Here is a 16556-nt window from a genome sequence, read left to right as displayed (position 1 = left end):
GCAACTGAATCAAGACCCGAATTTATTCTCAATTTGAAACTATTTTACGTACTTTGCCAATAAATAGAATCTGTCTAGTTGATATTCTTGCTATCTTTCCCAGTCCACATAATTCTCAAACTTGTGGTGCAAAAGTAATAAAATAAGTTTCATACTAACTGTTTTTCCATTTATCTGGAAATCTTACTTTAAATGGTGCTTCTTAAAAATCACCCTCTTTGTTGCCTTGGTAATTTGAATGTGTCTTGTACCTGGTGTTATGTGAAAGAAAATTTGGTTGCTGACATTGTGGCTTGCCTGCTATGCTAATGTCAAGGTAACAAAGTGCAAACAGTTATTCTCCTGGCCTTCCTGCTTAGTTGTAGTGTCTGGCAGTCTGTGATTATGAACTGTTTAAAGCAGGTATAGATTTTACTTAGCTTTAGACTGTTTTAGAAGCATTTCCAGAGACATACAACAGCTCACAGCACGGGAAGCAAAGTGTTCCAGAGTTCAGTTCAGAAGATAAACTTCAGTCTGTTATCACAAACATATGATTTAGGCAGTAGGTCTTGGACTAAATCATTTGGGAGTAATTTTGTTGGCTGGAATTAATATATCTCTGAACTGATCTAGGCTAATAATTTAGTTTTTTTTTGAACTACAAGGAATTGATTGAATACAGTACAATTTCCTTATTTTGACTTAAGTTTGGCTTGGTCAACTCTTCATTTTAGAAATCTAAATGTAAGTATTTAGAATTGAATGATTGAGGGAGTTAGTGGTAGGAGTGAAGGGTTTGCAGTAAATATATTGCTGTGCAATTGCATTTCTGAAGAGTGAAATCTCACAGTTGAAGTAACATTAATCAAATAAAATATGTTTGCTTATAATTGTCTGGTTACTTCTAATCTTATTCCCGGCTCCTTGTACAAACTGTATGATGTCATTATTAGAACTGATTCAAATCTAAGAGCCAGTGACAGGGGCTGAAGGTTGCAAAGAAAGAACATGAGTTGTCAGTATTTTGATGTGTGCTGCCTTCTTTAGAATAGAAACTTAAGTGATTTATCTCCTTGGTTACATAAACTATGTGATCCAGTTCAATGTGTATATGAAGAAATGTGGAAGTTTTTGGATTGGGCCCAAGGAAAATGTGAAATGCTGGATTTTTTTTATGCAATGTGCACTATGAGGGAAAAATAATAATGGCAGAACCTTGAAACTTTCATATGGTCCACATATCTGCACATCAGGTTGTTGCCTTATATGCAAGCCTTACATGCTTATTTGGGGTCTGTGTGCTTATAAATTCATTTGTGGTTGAATATCACATACTGCAAAAGAAATTTGTGAAAACAGACAGTTGCCATTATATACTTAACGAACATTGCCTTCAGCCTGACTGGAGAGTAGCAAATACATGCTCAGCATGGCTCAAAGGAGCAGTAAGTGTTGACTCTGACTATAAAGTTCTATTAAAAAAAAAAAAGCATATATGTATCATTTTAGTGAAAAATAAGCTTTCACTGTATAAATGTGTTCTGTACTCCAGGGTAAGGATTAAATGACACGTTGTTGAACGAGTTGAAGTATAAAATGAACCAATATTTAGGATACTTGATTTTTTCATATAAGTGCTCTGTGGGATGTTGTATATACAAGTAACCTTATTTTGTAAAACTGACATTGACTGTACACCAGAATCTTGAAAAGGATGTCATTTCAGTTTCCAATGACGTTTTTCCTTTCTGGAAGGAACTTGTAGAGTACTATAAGCACCACTCTCTCAAAGAAGGCTTTCGAAGTCTGGATACTACTCTTCAGTTTCCGTATAAAGAATCTGAAAACTCATCGGGTCAAAGGAGTAGCAGAACAGGTGGCAACTGTAAGTATTTTAAATTTATGTACAACTTTCTATCGTAAATATTACAAGGGAAAGGTACCCTAAATATCTTCATTTTCCATTTTTGACATATAACCAATTAATATGGTAATGCCTTTAGTTAGGATTTTTTTTAGCTAAGCAGATTCATATCTGTCAAGAGGTTTATAAACATGTCTAGCAAGTTTGTCTTCCTGCCAAACATAAAATCTCCTTGATATTCAAAAATCTATTAGGAATTCTGGTGAGAGAATCAATCACATCCTGCTTATTTTTTTCGGATATTTGCTGAAGTGTTAATAAGTATCTGTGACAATTTCTAATCCTTACGAAAGGATTTAAATAAATCAGTCTTGTAGTGCAGCTGTATGAACTAGGATCTCAATAACACCACAAATTTCGTAGATAAGCCCAACCCTATTAGATTTACCGTAGCATAATTGTTTTTATGCTTTCCCTTTAACCTTAGATGTTTATTAAAGGCCTGTGTGCTTCTAAAGGTAAATGAACTACTGTACAATGTAAATAGCAAATAAAAAGTTTTGAAATTTAGAAGTAAACTTCAGAGATTTACAATGCACACGGTATCCTTTTTTCTAACACATTACATCTTAAGTGGAAGCTGGCTTGATTCTTAGAACGTGCAAGTTCAGTGTTAATGATAAAAACTACCACATGGCCCACCTCTGGAAAATATATACCATTTCTGTCAAAGAGCAAATATTAGATTTGCAGTTCTGCAGACAGTGGCAGTATCTTTGTACTGTACCAGATAATAACAGGGAAATAAGAATTGATGGTGATTTTAACAATATGAAGACTTCTATGAAAGACCATAGAGTCCAGTCTAGTCTTTGTGATGATGAAGCTGGTGGAATTGTTTTCACCTGCTGTGTTTGTAAGCTTTTGTTTACTTGCTTGCTTCTCTCTGTTCCATAACATTTCTGTAGCTTCAGAGATTTTCTTCCTCCCCTAATTAAAGTGAAGATAATTTAGGATAGGTGATTGTAAGAAACCATTGTGTCTCTGTGCATTTCATTTACTCTCTCTGTATCCTAATTCCTCTTTATTCCTTTTGTTTCTGTTCTCTTTCACTGCTTCCCAGGAGTTCTGTCTATTTTCTCCCTGCTATGCTGTGTCTCAGTGTATATCTGTTCTTGGTGGATTTCTGTCCCGTTTTTTTCTCCCTTTACCTTGTGATCTCTATTTGCTTTTTTCTTCCTCTTGCCATCTCCTGTGCTTTCTTCTTCTGTTGCTGGCTCATGGCATTGAAGCTTTAATTGTTGAGACAACAGGCCTTGTGTGTTTTTGTTTGCATTTGTTTGGTTGTTACTGAATGTCAGCAAAAACAATTCTTCTTCCCTTTCTTAGACCAGTTAGTGTATGTCTATATTGTCTACCAACTTACTACTGTGTAGGAGCATTAGCTCAATTGTTTCATGCTTCACAGGATTCAATGGAAATGAACATGGGATGCTCTCATTTTAGTCAAGGGGATGAAAAAGTACATCTCTGCTACAGTACATTTCAGCCATTTAATATTATAAAGCATACTGATGAGGAAAGGCAGGTTTTCTCTTAAGCCAAACTGACCAAAAAACTCTCAGTTCTCAGACTTGTGTAAAACCTAATAGATGCCCACAGCTCTGCTAGCCTACCTAGATTTACTCTGGATGACACTTCACTTAATGGATTTGACAGTTTTCTTTTAAAAGAGTGTCAGCATGTCCCTGTAAATTTTCTTTTAAAGCAAAATTTCCCTGATTAGCAGCCCATCTGTGAGTCATGTTGCTCAGTTTTACAACTGTCCTGTTAGTTTTTACAAAGCTGATATAAAATAACTGTGTATTGAGGCTGTGTGAACCCTGCAGGACTGAAGTTGAAAAGGTGTTGATAAACTTTGGGATGCAGTTTTGTTTAAGGAAGGAAACAAGTCATATGGCAGCAGTTGGACGTTAGGGTTCACTTTGTTTTGGCCCTGAGTGTCAACCTCCACACAGCTGTTTTCTGTGACCTCTTCCCATCTAATTGGAATGCAAAAAACCCTAGCTGTTAAAAGTGAGAGAGGGGCACTTTCACATTTTTCAGATGTGTAATTACTCGATATCGTACTTAGCACATTTTAACAAGCATGAGGTTGAAGCTAGTGAATGCCATGGACTTTCTTGGCTTGGAGCTGAATTCAAGTGGGTTTTGGACTACACTATTCACATGACAGTGTATCTGAATGTTTTAACGAGGACGTGTTTTGAAAAGGTATCAGCTTATTCAAAGCAGCTGGTCTTTAGCATGTATAATTGACAGAATAAGTGGAAAATTATTTCTGAAAAATATCAGATAAAGTACTGTAGACTTTGGAGGAGTTGTATCATTTTCTGCGGACAAAGTCTTTGAGCTGTCCCAAAGTTGAGTGGCCATAATAAATTAACTTTGCTTTCCAGAACAATGTGAGAAACGATTGAATTTATTTTTGGTAATTGTCAAGTTTTCACTTGCTCATTGAAGGAAAGAATCAAGTGGAGTTTCAGTTTATTTGTAATTTCTGATATGAATCCTAACAAATAACTTTGTAACATCTTATATTTTCAAGGAATTTGCTTTTCCTTTTAGAATCTATTTTTTTTTTTAATAACAAAATCTTCATTTTGTGGAAACAGCTAATTTTGCTTCCCATTTTAATTAGAAGTTCTTCTGGTCTTAGATAAGTCATTCACTCTATTCTGATACTTAATACACACTTTTAATGTGGTTGTAAAAGCGGTTAGACATTTCCTTTTCTCAATATAGAAATTCAAGTTAATTAAGATGACTTCTAATTTTTCAGTTCCAGGCTTTTCTAGGTGTAGTATGATCTTTTTTTTTTTTTTTTTTTTGCTACACAGAAATGTTAATTCTTACATTAGGTTTGAGGAGTGATCGACCTTTTAATGAAATGAAGGCAAACATGGAAAAGAACAGTTGACATTCCTTCTGCAAAAATAGTTCTTGGCATTTTATTCTAATCTGCTGATGCAGAGCACGACTGAGAAATCTGCATCTTTGTGAAACTTAGTTTTAAATGTACCTAAATTATGACGCCAAATATCAAATGACTGTTTTCATCACCTGTAGACTAGGAAGGAGGTACCTTAATTATATCATTCTACGTGCGTTAACTGTGTAAATGTGACATCAGTTGAAAAAGTAAAGTAAAACGAGTGTCACCTTAGACCATACACGAAGGCCAACACCAAAACTTTTACTAGTGACGTTTAGGAAAAGGCTGGTTATCTGTAGAAGTCTTATAGGAGTTCCTTGCCCACACAGATTTAGTGGACTAGAATTTGGCAGAAAATCAAACTGCCAGTTATATCAGAGATAGAAGTTCTGAAAAATTAAGATGTGTATGGACAGGACAGGAAAGGACCAGGTACCCCCCCCCCCCCTCCCCCCATGTAGTATCTAGCATGTGGTTATGTGATAGATTTGCTCAATGTCAACATGCTGCTGTAGCAATAAAGGCAGTTATCCCGAAGAATGGACGCACTACTTGAGCAAAGTTGTCTTTTTGGTTTGCATAATGCATTTCCACACAGAGTTGTCACCTGGGGTTACTGGGTCCAGTATAAAGATGTTCTTCAGATAACCTCATGCATTCTCAGATAATCCGTTTAGTTTTAGAGGCAGAGAAAGCTTCATTACTGTGAATGATCATAAGGCAGTTTTTTAGTATGCAAGAAGCCCTGGCGTATGTTTCTTTTGTATTTCTTACTTTCAGGTACTAACCCATAGATTACATACATGAAAATACATTTTAAATATTGGGTGTTATTTAAAGGCTAGACTATATATCCAATTGAGGACAGACTTTCCAAGTGCACAGCTGGGAGCAAATATCCCAACTTATTTAAGTTTTGCATGTTATATGAAGATATGGATCTTCATTGCTTCTTCAAAGGAGTGGCGAAATGAGAGAACAGGCCAACAAAATGTAGTTCCACTTGTAGCCATTTAACTCCATTTCAACTAGTTTTGCATTTAAAAATATGGTGACAGGTCACCCTGGGTTTGTTGACAGTAGTGCACATACATCTCTAATGTTCACCTGTGGAAGCTGTTACAGTGAGTAGGGATGGTGTGCTGGTTCTGCCTGGTTCAAACTTAGGCCTTTTTTGTTTGCTTGAGGGTTTTCCCTCAAGTATGGGAGAACTGCAAAGATGAGAAACGCCGTTTGGTCCTTAGACAGTACCGTTGAGGAATTGCTATTGATCTTAATGGTTATCAGGGCAAAAGGCATATGTTTTTTTCCCCGTGCATATTATTAGACCCCATTTCAACTGGTACTTAGACTGTGTTCCTACTTAAGGGTGTGTGATTATTGTATTTTTGGGCTCAAGAGGAATTCTTTCGTATGCATGAGTGCCTGCTTTTGTACTCTTACGAAGTGGGGCACACAAAATTAAAAAGAAAAAAGTTATATCTGCGAGAGTCTGCGGTTTTAATTTGCTTCTCTGAAACCCTGAATGAGTGTCTTCTTTCTACCTTACTCTTTGAAAAATGCAATTGTTAAAAATTAAATCATAGATCCAAATTTTCTAGTTATTATAGTCAATTTCCTTCCAGACATCCTTAGTAGGGAACCTTAGTTTCCTTATTATCAATGAATTATATAGTTAAAAAGCTATTATTTAAATCTTGTGCCAATATTTCAATGTTCTTTTGCTTGTCTCTTTTTCTCTTTCTTTCTCTAAGCCCCCTCTTTGTTCTGTGGGTTTTCTTTTGTAACTCCTCCAGACTACAGCTTTGTTCCCCCTTCCTCCACTCCTTTCTGGTCAGGTACTGCTTTACTGCTTTTATATTCTAAATTTGTTTCTGTTTATTTCTGTGTGTCATGTGAGGGAAGGGACGAATTTAATATTTCAGTTCTTCTGAGTCCAGAACTAGAGTTATTGCGTGTTATTCCTGAAGTGTAACAAAAATCAAACTCCTAAACTTGTGAAAAAGTGTATGTCACAGTAAAGGAGTTTGAATAGCTGTTGCAAAGCTCACTAGTTGCACCAGATTCAATCAGTGATCAATTAATTGACCATTAATTTGCTGCGTAACTGTGGCATTTATAAATTTTATATTTTAATGTGTTGGTTCTGTTGCACAAATCTAAAAATTGCTGTGTTTCTAGGTAAATAATATTTTCGTCCCATCCCTGCAGCAAATCATACTGCAGAAACGTCTTAGAGCATAGTAGTCTTTTTTTTCGTAGAAAGTGTTTTCTTTAAATTCTGCATTAACACGGTCTATTAATTTTATCCATCTGTTTCCAAATATTGTTTTCTTGATTCTCATTTAACCTTCTTTGGCTTTAATAAATGCAAACATTTTAAAGTGAGACTGCATAAAAATGCTTGAATTAGTAGTAGTAGCAGCACTAGTCTCAATGTACTAGTGCAATTACGACTTGTTCTGGTCTCTAAGACATAGTCTTCAAAGATGTGAACTGAACTGCTGGACAATTTGAATGGGATTTTGCTAGTGGGAAGGTAAATGCCTTTGAGGAACACAGAGCAGGAGGTACTTTTGTTGATAATATAGCAGCATTCACTGTCATTCCGTGTACTGGCTTCCATGTACACGGGATAGAGGGATTTCTAGGCTCTGCAAATCTGGACTGAGGCCAGCTCTTGCACTGGGGAAAGGGAGGTAGCTAGCATGCACGAATCCAGATGCAGTCGTAATCAAAGTCTGGCTAGAAGATGTGAATTGGTGTGTTTTATTTCTTTCCCACAAAGGTGGTCTAAATTGCTTAGGGCTCTGAGGAGGATTCTGAAGGTGCTCTGTAGTTTCTAGAGGGAAACCCATGTAGGTGGCAGCTCCGGAGTAGAATGGTTAGTGTGTTTAGTTGTGTTGAGAGTGCCTCCAGTGAGCCCTCCCTTGATTCATGCTAGGATCTTCATACACAATGTCCTTTGCTGTTTTTGAATGTTTTGGCGCTCAGTTGGTGCACTGTTCTTTGAGTTCGTTTCTTCGGTTCCTATCTATAAAGATATAAGTCCTTATATTACAGTTTTTTGGAGGACAGATATTTACTCCCTTTCAGTAGTCACAGCATTGACTGAGAATACAGGCTGTAAGGGACTCTTCCACTTAACATTTATTTACATAAAGGGACACATCTGTAGGAAGGATGAATAGAAGGCTGTTTTGGCAGAGCTGTTTATCCTATGGTCATAATATTCAGCTAGAATGTCTGAAGCTCTTGAGTCCTATTTTAGTCACAAAACACAAAGGAGTTAAGTTTTGGTACTTTATTGCAGGTGAGTACTGTGAGCATGTGGCAATCGCCTTCAGGGCGGGGATAAAAGATGACCTCTCTCTCCTTCAGTTGCATGATACTTAATCATAAAGGCACTCTTCCTGTGTTTGTGTTCCATGGGGTAGGGGGGGAAGTCATGAATTGGCCTACAGTGACAGACCAGCAATCAAGAAATCAAGGCTCAGTGTTACTTTGAGCCTATCACACAATCCTGTATATTCCCACATATGATTTCAACAAATAATAATTTTTTTCCCCTATGAAAAACTGCTTGTTTGGAAAATTCATAAATTACTAAAAATAAGTAAGGATTCCATGTCTTGTATATCACAATGTGATACGTGAAGTATTTCTTTACACAAGTGCAAAATAATAAGGGAAAACACTAAGTAGTAATTCTTAATTTAAGGTTATATACCTGTTTGGATGGTATTTCATGTTTTGATAGGCTACAATACTTCGTATGTTCTTAGTAATGCTCTTAAAATACGCAAAAAAAAGCTTACATTAAATAAATACTTTTTGATGATATTATAAGTTTATTTTTTTTTTCAAAAATGTGTCTTCAGAACTGGCTTACTTCTGCTGATATGTGGAAGTTGGTAACACACAAGAAGAGTTTAGCAGGCTGTTGAGCACTACTGGAGGTGCTGCCCATGCCTGCATAATAGAACTGAGGTTTGGTTAAACAGTTCAAGAAAATGTACGTGGCTTCAAGGCGCATGGAAGCTAATACAGAAGAGCAACCCTTAGGGGATATGGCTAAGACACTTGTGGAATTTAAGCACAGGCAGAAATGTGAGCTAATCCCATGGAGCCTTTTCTGTTTGCATCCTAGTGGCTTCAACGTTGCACCAAGCTAGTATTAAAATTTGTTGGCAGCCCATCTATCTCACTGTCAGTGCGAAACTTGTCTGGTATCCTCTAGTGTGAGACAAAACTGACTACATTTTCCTGTCTTCTTTCTGTTGTCTGAAGGAAAGGCTGGATCAAGCAAAACTGTATTTTTCCCATTTACAGATGTACCTTTTATTCACTTCCCTTGGATTTCTCCAGTCTGTTTTCTATTCATTATCCCGGTATCTCCCTCCTAATATACAAGATCTTTTTTTTATTTATTACACCTTCCTTGATAGCTTTTGTTTTTTATTGGTACTTCTTTTTTTCTTCACATTCTCCTGTTGGGCACTTTATTTCCATCAATCTCTGCTGCTAATCCCTTCTCTCCTTCCTTATTCTCCCTGTAGCCACCATCCTTCTTTACTTCACTCAGTGTTTTCACTCTTTCCAGTCTGTACGGGTATCCTTTCTGCATGCTGTCATCTCTCAAGATTTACGCAGGGACAGCTTGGATTGGGATTTCAGGACTGATATCTCTGTGCAAGTTTTTTTGTGACTGTCACCAGAGAGATAGGGTTAATAGTTTTCCAAAAGAAACACTGGGAATTTTCCTGTATTCCCTAATTGACTGGCTTCCTTTCATATATTTCCTGTAACAAATATCTGTTATTTGAAAATCTAGATGGTTGGATTCTAAATTAATCTAAATTCTGCTACTTCCTGTCTCAAGGCTTTATGCTTTTGATTTTTTTTTTGCTTTTGTCATCTTTTCCTTGCTGGTGTCACAACTTGAAAAAGAGTTAGTCCTCCTCCTTTTCCCCAGATCTGCCCTACTTTATTTTTCTACCCTAATTCTCCTTGGTATTTTCCCTCCTTCTTCATTATTCATCAATGCATTTTCACCTGTCATTTTTTCCTTCTTTTTTTTCTTTCTCAAATTTGTTCATCTTTGTCTCATGTTACCTTCTTTCTTGCCCGTTTTCCTCCTTTCTAGAATATGTAGTGATACGCCATTCCCCAGAATCACTCCCTGCTTCTGCAGGGAGATTTGCTTTTGCAAATCTGACAGTGATATTGCTGTGCTTGTAAATGGTTCCTTACACTACAACCAGTAACTCCTTTCTTATTTTCCTCTTCAAAACAATTTCTGCCTGTGCTGTGCTCTTTCCCTGCAAAATTGATTTCTGAAATCCTGATAAGATATAGGACATAATATTGATGTCAGGATCTAAACAAGTAGTGTCTACAGCTGACTTGCGTAGAGGCGAAAAAGTATGTTTGAACTCCAATACACTTAATACATGGCCTAGATTTTTACAACAGCTTCATACTGTAAACATGAGCACTGTGAAAACTAGATTCTTACTGCTATTTCCTAAAGACAATTGGGAAATTCTAAGAAATTGGAAAGGATTCTGAGGGGGGGGAAAAAAAAGATTTTATGTATATTATAATGAAGTCATCCCTCGTGACTGTACAAAAAATTCTTTTGAAATCTTTTCAGATGGAAGCTGGCTTGTGCGTATAAATTTCTACCTACAAAGACGTGCAGTGGAAAACTGCAAAATAAAAGGCATTAATATATATGTGTGTGTGTTTTTATATATCAGTGTTTTGGCCAAATACTCTAATTTTAAAGTGTGAGATTAGTAGATGTTTTTTCTAGGCTGATCATTATCTCTTAGCTGCCTTTGAGGGGGTTGAGGGGTTATTATGCAAGTTATGACTTTCTACAAGAGGGTGAAGATTTTGGCGAGGGGGTGTCTTGAGATGAGATTTTTTCCCTACGTTTGTTACTGTAAAATATTCTATAACTCTTTGTTGTTTAAAATATCTGTGCTTGACATCGGCAAAATCCTTACATACTGAAGTAGGTTAAATATTGTAGGTAATAATTTCACTGAAATTTAGGAAAATTTTTCCAAGCATTGTTTTGTTGTTGAGAGATTCATAGAGCAGATTCACTGGTGATTTACAGAATAAAGTCCTGAAAAGAGTGAGATTATATTAGCTGGTGTTCATGCAGGTTGTAACAAATGATCTATACAAATTTGCTGTGGACACTTTAATTTTTTTTCTCATGCTGACGTTAACTTCCAATTTGATGTGCATTAATATTTAACTGAGGAATTGTTTCTGAAGGAACAGCACCTTATTCTGTTTTGCTTCATTAGAGGAGTAAATGTAAATCAACAGTGACTGCTAATAATTCATTTGGAAAGAAACTAGTGACCAGTAAAATATGTTGATGCACGTAGCTGGCAGCAAGTTTTATTATGAAACACAAAAATACAATAATTTCAAATGTATTTAGCAATTTGGGGGATGAAAGTTATTTTTTTACGGTTTATTAAATTTGATTTTTTTCTAATAATAACAAACTATAACAAATCATTAATCCCTTCAACTTTTACCATTCATCTACAATTAAACCTTCTTGATATCTTTAGTGCAGATGCTTTCATATTTCCGTAAAGTTAATGTCAGTATACGTTGTCATGAAATCATGGTCTTATATTTTACATTAATGCTATTTATCTTATTTAGCTGTCAATTTACAAACTCTAATAATACCAACTTCTGTTTGGTTTCAGTGTTAAGCCCAAAGGTGATAGGCATTGCCATAGCCAGGTATGACTTCTGTGCAAGAGACATGAGAGAGCTGTCCTTATTGAAAGGGGACGTTGTAAAAATTTATACAAAGATGAGTGCGAATGGCTGGTGGAGAGGTGAAGTAAACGGAAGGGTATGTTGTTTTTATATTATTTGTATTGCCTTCACTGTGGGTGATTTTTTAAAAAGGTGTGTTCCAATATTGTAAACCTTCTTTGTACATTAAATACACGAGATGCAACATGTTCTCATCTGCTTCATAGTAGCCAGGCAGCACTCTTGCCAGGTGGCTTTCCCAGCATCTAAATTAATTGGTTATTTAATGTAACCTGCCAGCCTGAATATTTGGACAAGATAATATGGTTGGAAAATAACCAGGATTAATAGTAGAGCTACTGCTGATTTTTCTTGAAATGTCGCACGTGGATTTGGGGGAGGGGAGGTCAGAACCTCAGGATCTCTTTGAGTTCCTGGTGCTGGGAGTCTGGTTTGCGGTTTAGTGCAGGAGGATTGCAACCTCTCTGCTAGACTATAATGCTGTGGAATCAGCTATGGGTTTTTAAGAGGCTTCTGCTTTTGATCTCTTAAAAAAAAAAAAAAAAAAAAAAGGGAAAAAAAAAGGTTCCAATTAAGTGGTGTATGCATCTAGTAGTGTTTTTTTACAAAGTCACTTCATACTGCACTCTGAGACTTGCATGGCTTTGAATGCATGGAAATAAGGTTTCAGTTCTGACCTACAAAGACTATATATTGTTTCAATCTTATTGTATTGCTCCTTAATGCACATTAGTCAGGAGAATTTGGAGCTGCTGTTTACTTGTCTAAAGAGCTGAGCTGCAACGTCAAGGAATGCCTTTTTTCCCTCCTGTTTTGTAAATGGGCTGGAGAAAAGCGAACTGTATGGACACTGGAAACGAAAGTTGCAAGTCCAGTAGAAGAAGATGAGGGAGCATACGTCCAGATTTAGTGCTTTATGCAATTTAGAGATCTTTTTTTAATGTATGTGGAACTGGTTATGATCTTAAAGTGAAAGCAGTCAGGCAAGAAGAAATAAGGAGAAGGAAGTGATAATCCCATATCCCTAACATGTCAAAGAAAACGGAGCATCTCATTCCAATGTAGTTACCTGCTTCCTAAAGGACACCCTGTTGTGCACTAGAATTCCTTCTGATGGCTTTCACAGCCCAGGCTTGAGATCATGAGATCACTGCTGTGGGTACTTTGGTCATGTAGTCTCAAAAAATGCTTATGCAATCACTTCTTCCAGTCATGTTCTAGGTTTGGTTTTGAGGTCTTTTGTCAGTGTTAAATTAAGAATAAAGTCTGAATGGAAAAACTGAAGTGAATAGATAAGACAATAATACAACATTGCTTCTCTGTATGTCTAATATAATCCTTATTTGACACATCATTAATCTCAGAATAGAGATAAGTTTGTAAGTTATGAAGTGTAAAACACTGATCTCTGCCTTCTGGTTCTGTTTAATCTAAAAGTCCCATTGTCAGCAACGGGACCTAACTCCATGTAATGCAATGGAATCGGTCGCTATTTCCTTTGTAAGGTGATTCTCTGGACCTGGCCGAAGCCTGTGAAATACTTAACTGCCTATCTGTGTGTTCAAAAGGTAGCAGCATCCTGTCTGTAGTAAAAGCTACTTCTGCTCTTGACTTTTCTAGCTGGTTTTTTTTCCTAAATGCATAGACCACCAATATGGGCAAAGGTGTATTTTCTTTTTCTTTTTTTTTTTTTTTCAAGTGGGGAGGTATTTAGTCTTGAAATCATCATATCTATAAGTTACTCTTTTAAAATTATTTTAGAGTAATCAATCTAACTGTGGCAGGTCAGTCATGTTTAACTTTGTAATGTTATTCTTACATTTACTGAACAGATCCATTCTTTTACCTAGTTTGGCCATTAAAAAAATGTATTTTGTTGTGCTTTTTTCTTTTTAGGTGGGCTGGTTTCCGTCTACTTATGTTGAAGAGGACGAATGAATTAAATTTTCCTCTGCTGACCAGCAATTTCAGGGATTGTAAAATTTAATAACTTTAAAGTGTTACTGGTCTTGTTAAGTATTTAAGCAGCAGCGTTTTTGTCTGTCTGAACCTTCCAGTCTTAATGTTGGGATTTATAACAAAATTTGTGCTGACAGAATATTACCTTGCCCAGAGCTGTGCAAGAAACAACCTGCCACTTTGACATCACTGGGGATCAGTACAAAGTCCAACCTTCGCCTTCCCAGAAGATCTCTGGAAAACAAATTTATTTATTCTTATTTTTCCCTGTAGTACACCATGAATACTAGTTATGGCTGAATGTTTAATAAGTCTATTTTCTTCTAACTAACATCTGTGATGGTACAAGGAGATGAAGGTTTACTATTCCTTATCACTGCATGCAGAAAACAGAGTTCAGTCATTCCAGTAGGCATGGGCTTATCGTGAAACATCAAACTACCTTACTTATCACCTTCTAAACAGTTTTACACTAAAAAAAAAAAAACCAAAACCAAAAAAAACACCTGAAGGAAACAAATGTACTGAATATGAGTAGCATTCATGCATATATAATTAGCTAACTGAATTCTTTGAGGTCCTGCCTAAATGTTCTAACAATTTGTTTAAAGAGAGCATTTTAAAAAGGTGTGTTGACAAGGTGTTGCCTGAAAAATCAACAAAGCTGGAATTCTGGAATCTTTCCCTGTTATTCCAGCTGTTTTGTGAGTTTTTTCATTTAAGCAGCTGACCATAAAAGTGCAACCAAGGATAGTTATGACAAGATTCATTTTAATATTCTAAGCATTAGCATAATTGTAGTGCTATTCTGTAGCAGGATATACTGATGCAAGATAATTTTACTTTTCAAGAACAAAATTGTTTATCTTAACCTCATGGTTGATTCAGTTAAACTTTTTGATGCTTCCAACTATAAACGGTTTTTTTCATGGTTAGACAGGAGCTTCTATTCCTAATTAGGAGATTGACACCTTTTGTGCTCTTCCATGGTAATGCAGAGGGGACTCGCAGAGTTTAGCGTGCTTGTTCCTCTCTTGTCCTCTAGGACGTTAATGGCAAGGCAGCGAGTGATCGTGTTGCAGTATTGTGAATATCCCCAAGGAACAATGTATACAGATTAGTTAGCTTGAAACATCAGGCCTCAAAGTAGTGTCTACTCCTTGGGTGAGGCAGTAATTTGAAGTATTTGTAGTGTCAGAAGTGCTGTAAATTAAAAGAAATGTGGGTGATGCCTTCAGATGTGCAGTTTCTAATGTTTACATAATTTCTAACCCAGTTTGAAAACTTCTGAGAAAGTAAAGCTCTTAAATGTGTTTTTCTTCTAAGATTACATTGTCTAATCAAGAAAGTTAATTCATTCTATTCCACATTCTCTTTGTTTTTCCCTGTCCCCTTCTCACATAAGCATCGTGCAATTAGTGTGCACTGCACAATTGAACACTGCAAGTTTTCCCACTCTACAAGCAGCATCATGTCCACTGTCCATCCACAGAACAGAATCTGTGGTAGTATGCGTTTTAGATTCCTTGGCTGCCCCCAGTATTCTCTGCTTCTTTCTGGCCTCCTTCTGGCCATCATGAAGAACCAAGCACAGCACAAAGGATGACAGAAATCCCCTCCTCTCTGCAACCATCTTACCCATTTGCTACATCTAGCATACACTGCTGTGACCAGGTGTAAGTGAGGATCTGCAAATTAGAAATCTTGCACTTGTGAGATTCAGCCTTGCCGATGAAACTCTGCTCTTAACTTTTCAAGGATTTACCTCAAAATTATGTAAACTGTGATTATGTTAATTATATTACTTGATGGAACAATTCAGAGCATTTGTAAATATGTACATTGTGCACAAAACATTTTGTAAATTATCTGTACAGCAGTGTAGTCTAGGGTATACTCTTTGATCATGTTTTGCCATGCAGTTCTATTGTCTATTGTGATCCTGATCCTATATTCCTTAAGTAGACAAAACTGATCTTTCACAGTTTTGTCTGCTCAAAGGGTAGAGGAATAGGCTCTAGATCTGTCAAGTGTTCAGTGCTTTGCTGTTGTATAGTCCTGAGAAGAGGCAGTTTAATTCAGTGAGTTAAAAAACACATCAGTCATTTTTGACAGCTTGGTTTTAGAATTATTTTGAGTAGTCTCTTCATCCTAAAGTTGCTGTAAAGCTTTTAAGCAACTCGTGAATCCTGTAATCGGCCTAGGAGAAGAATGAAAGCCATAGCAAAACTTACTTTTGTGGCATAAATCTACGCATTGTCTGTGTTTAATGCCCTGTATTAATTGAGTTAATGCTGCAACTTAATCTGTATTTTGAGTACCAAAGACTTCATAAATACTCTGGAGTGTCTCTTTCATGTGCTGCTTTTGCTTGTATGGAGGTTTTGTTGTCATGCAATGATGGAGTTACAGTACTTTGTAATATTTTGTAAATATGTTAAATATAATAAACTGGTTAATTTTTTTGTTTAACATTATGTGTCAAAATATGTAGTTGGCTAGTATGAAGGTTGTACTTGGTTTGTCTAACTGCCTTCTCATTGTGAGCGAAGGCTGATAATGTTTTGGTTTCTCAGATCTGTATAATCCCTGTTTAGCTATAAGACTGAGGTTTTTGGGAGATTGTTGTTGTTGGAATATTTTGTCTTTTGCCACATCCAGGCAAGTGGTGGTTTTGTTTGTGTTAGCTCTAGAGAACACCTTGCGATCAGTCATACACTGTTGATTCTTATATGTTGAAGATGGTAACTTGCAGTCTTTGGGGAAAAAATGGTTGTAAAAGGTTTCCTTTTATGTGTTGTGTTTCATAGGAGTGTCCTTCCTCATCCACCTTCTGCTTCGTCTCTTTGTCATATGTAAATTTACGTACAAATTCAGGTTGAATTGAGTTGAAATCTCAAAATACAGTATGTCTAATTTCATGGGCTACTTGAT

The 16556-nt window shown here is 36.4% G+C and overlaps 1 protein-coding gene across 3 annotated transcripts in view; it reads left to right on the top strand.

The window, feature by feature from the left end:
• VAV3 (vav guanine nucleotide exchange factor 3) overlaps positions 1 to 16094 on the top strand; it is a 174941-nt gene extending 158847 nt beyond the window's left edge. For all 3 annotated transcript variants that reach the window (XM_083846724.1, XM_083846723.1, XM_083846722.1), the window contains exons 25-27: positions 1738 to 1867; positions 11588 to 11739; positions 13560 to 16094. In XM_083846724.1, coding sequence (XP_083702850.1) covers positions 1738 to 1867; positions 11588 to 11739; positions 13560 to 13601 — 324 coding nt within the window. In that variant the 3' untranslated portion in view covers positions 13602 to 16094. The remainder of the gene's footprint in view (positions 1 to 1737; positions 1868 to 11587; positions 11740 to 13559) is intronic.
• Positions 16095 to 16556: the final 462 nt, after the last annotated feature.

The sequence above is a fragment of the Anser anser genome (assembly GCF_964211835.1).
Source record: "Anser anser genome assembly, chromosome: 8".
Classification (NCBI taxonomy): Eukaryota; Metazoa; Chordata; class Aves; order Anseriformes; family Anatidae; genus Anser; species Anser anser.
The sequence above is the reverse complement of the archived record's forward strand: the minus strand, read 5'-3'. Positions and strand labels throughout refer to the sequence as shown.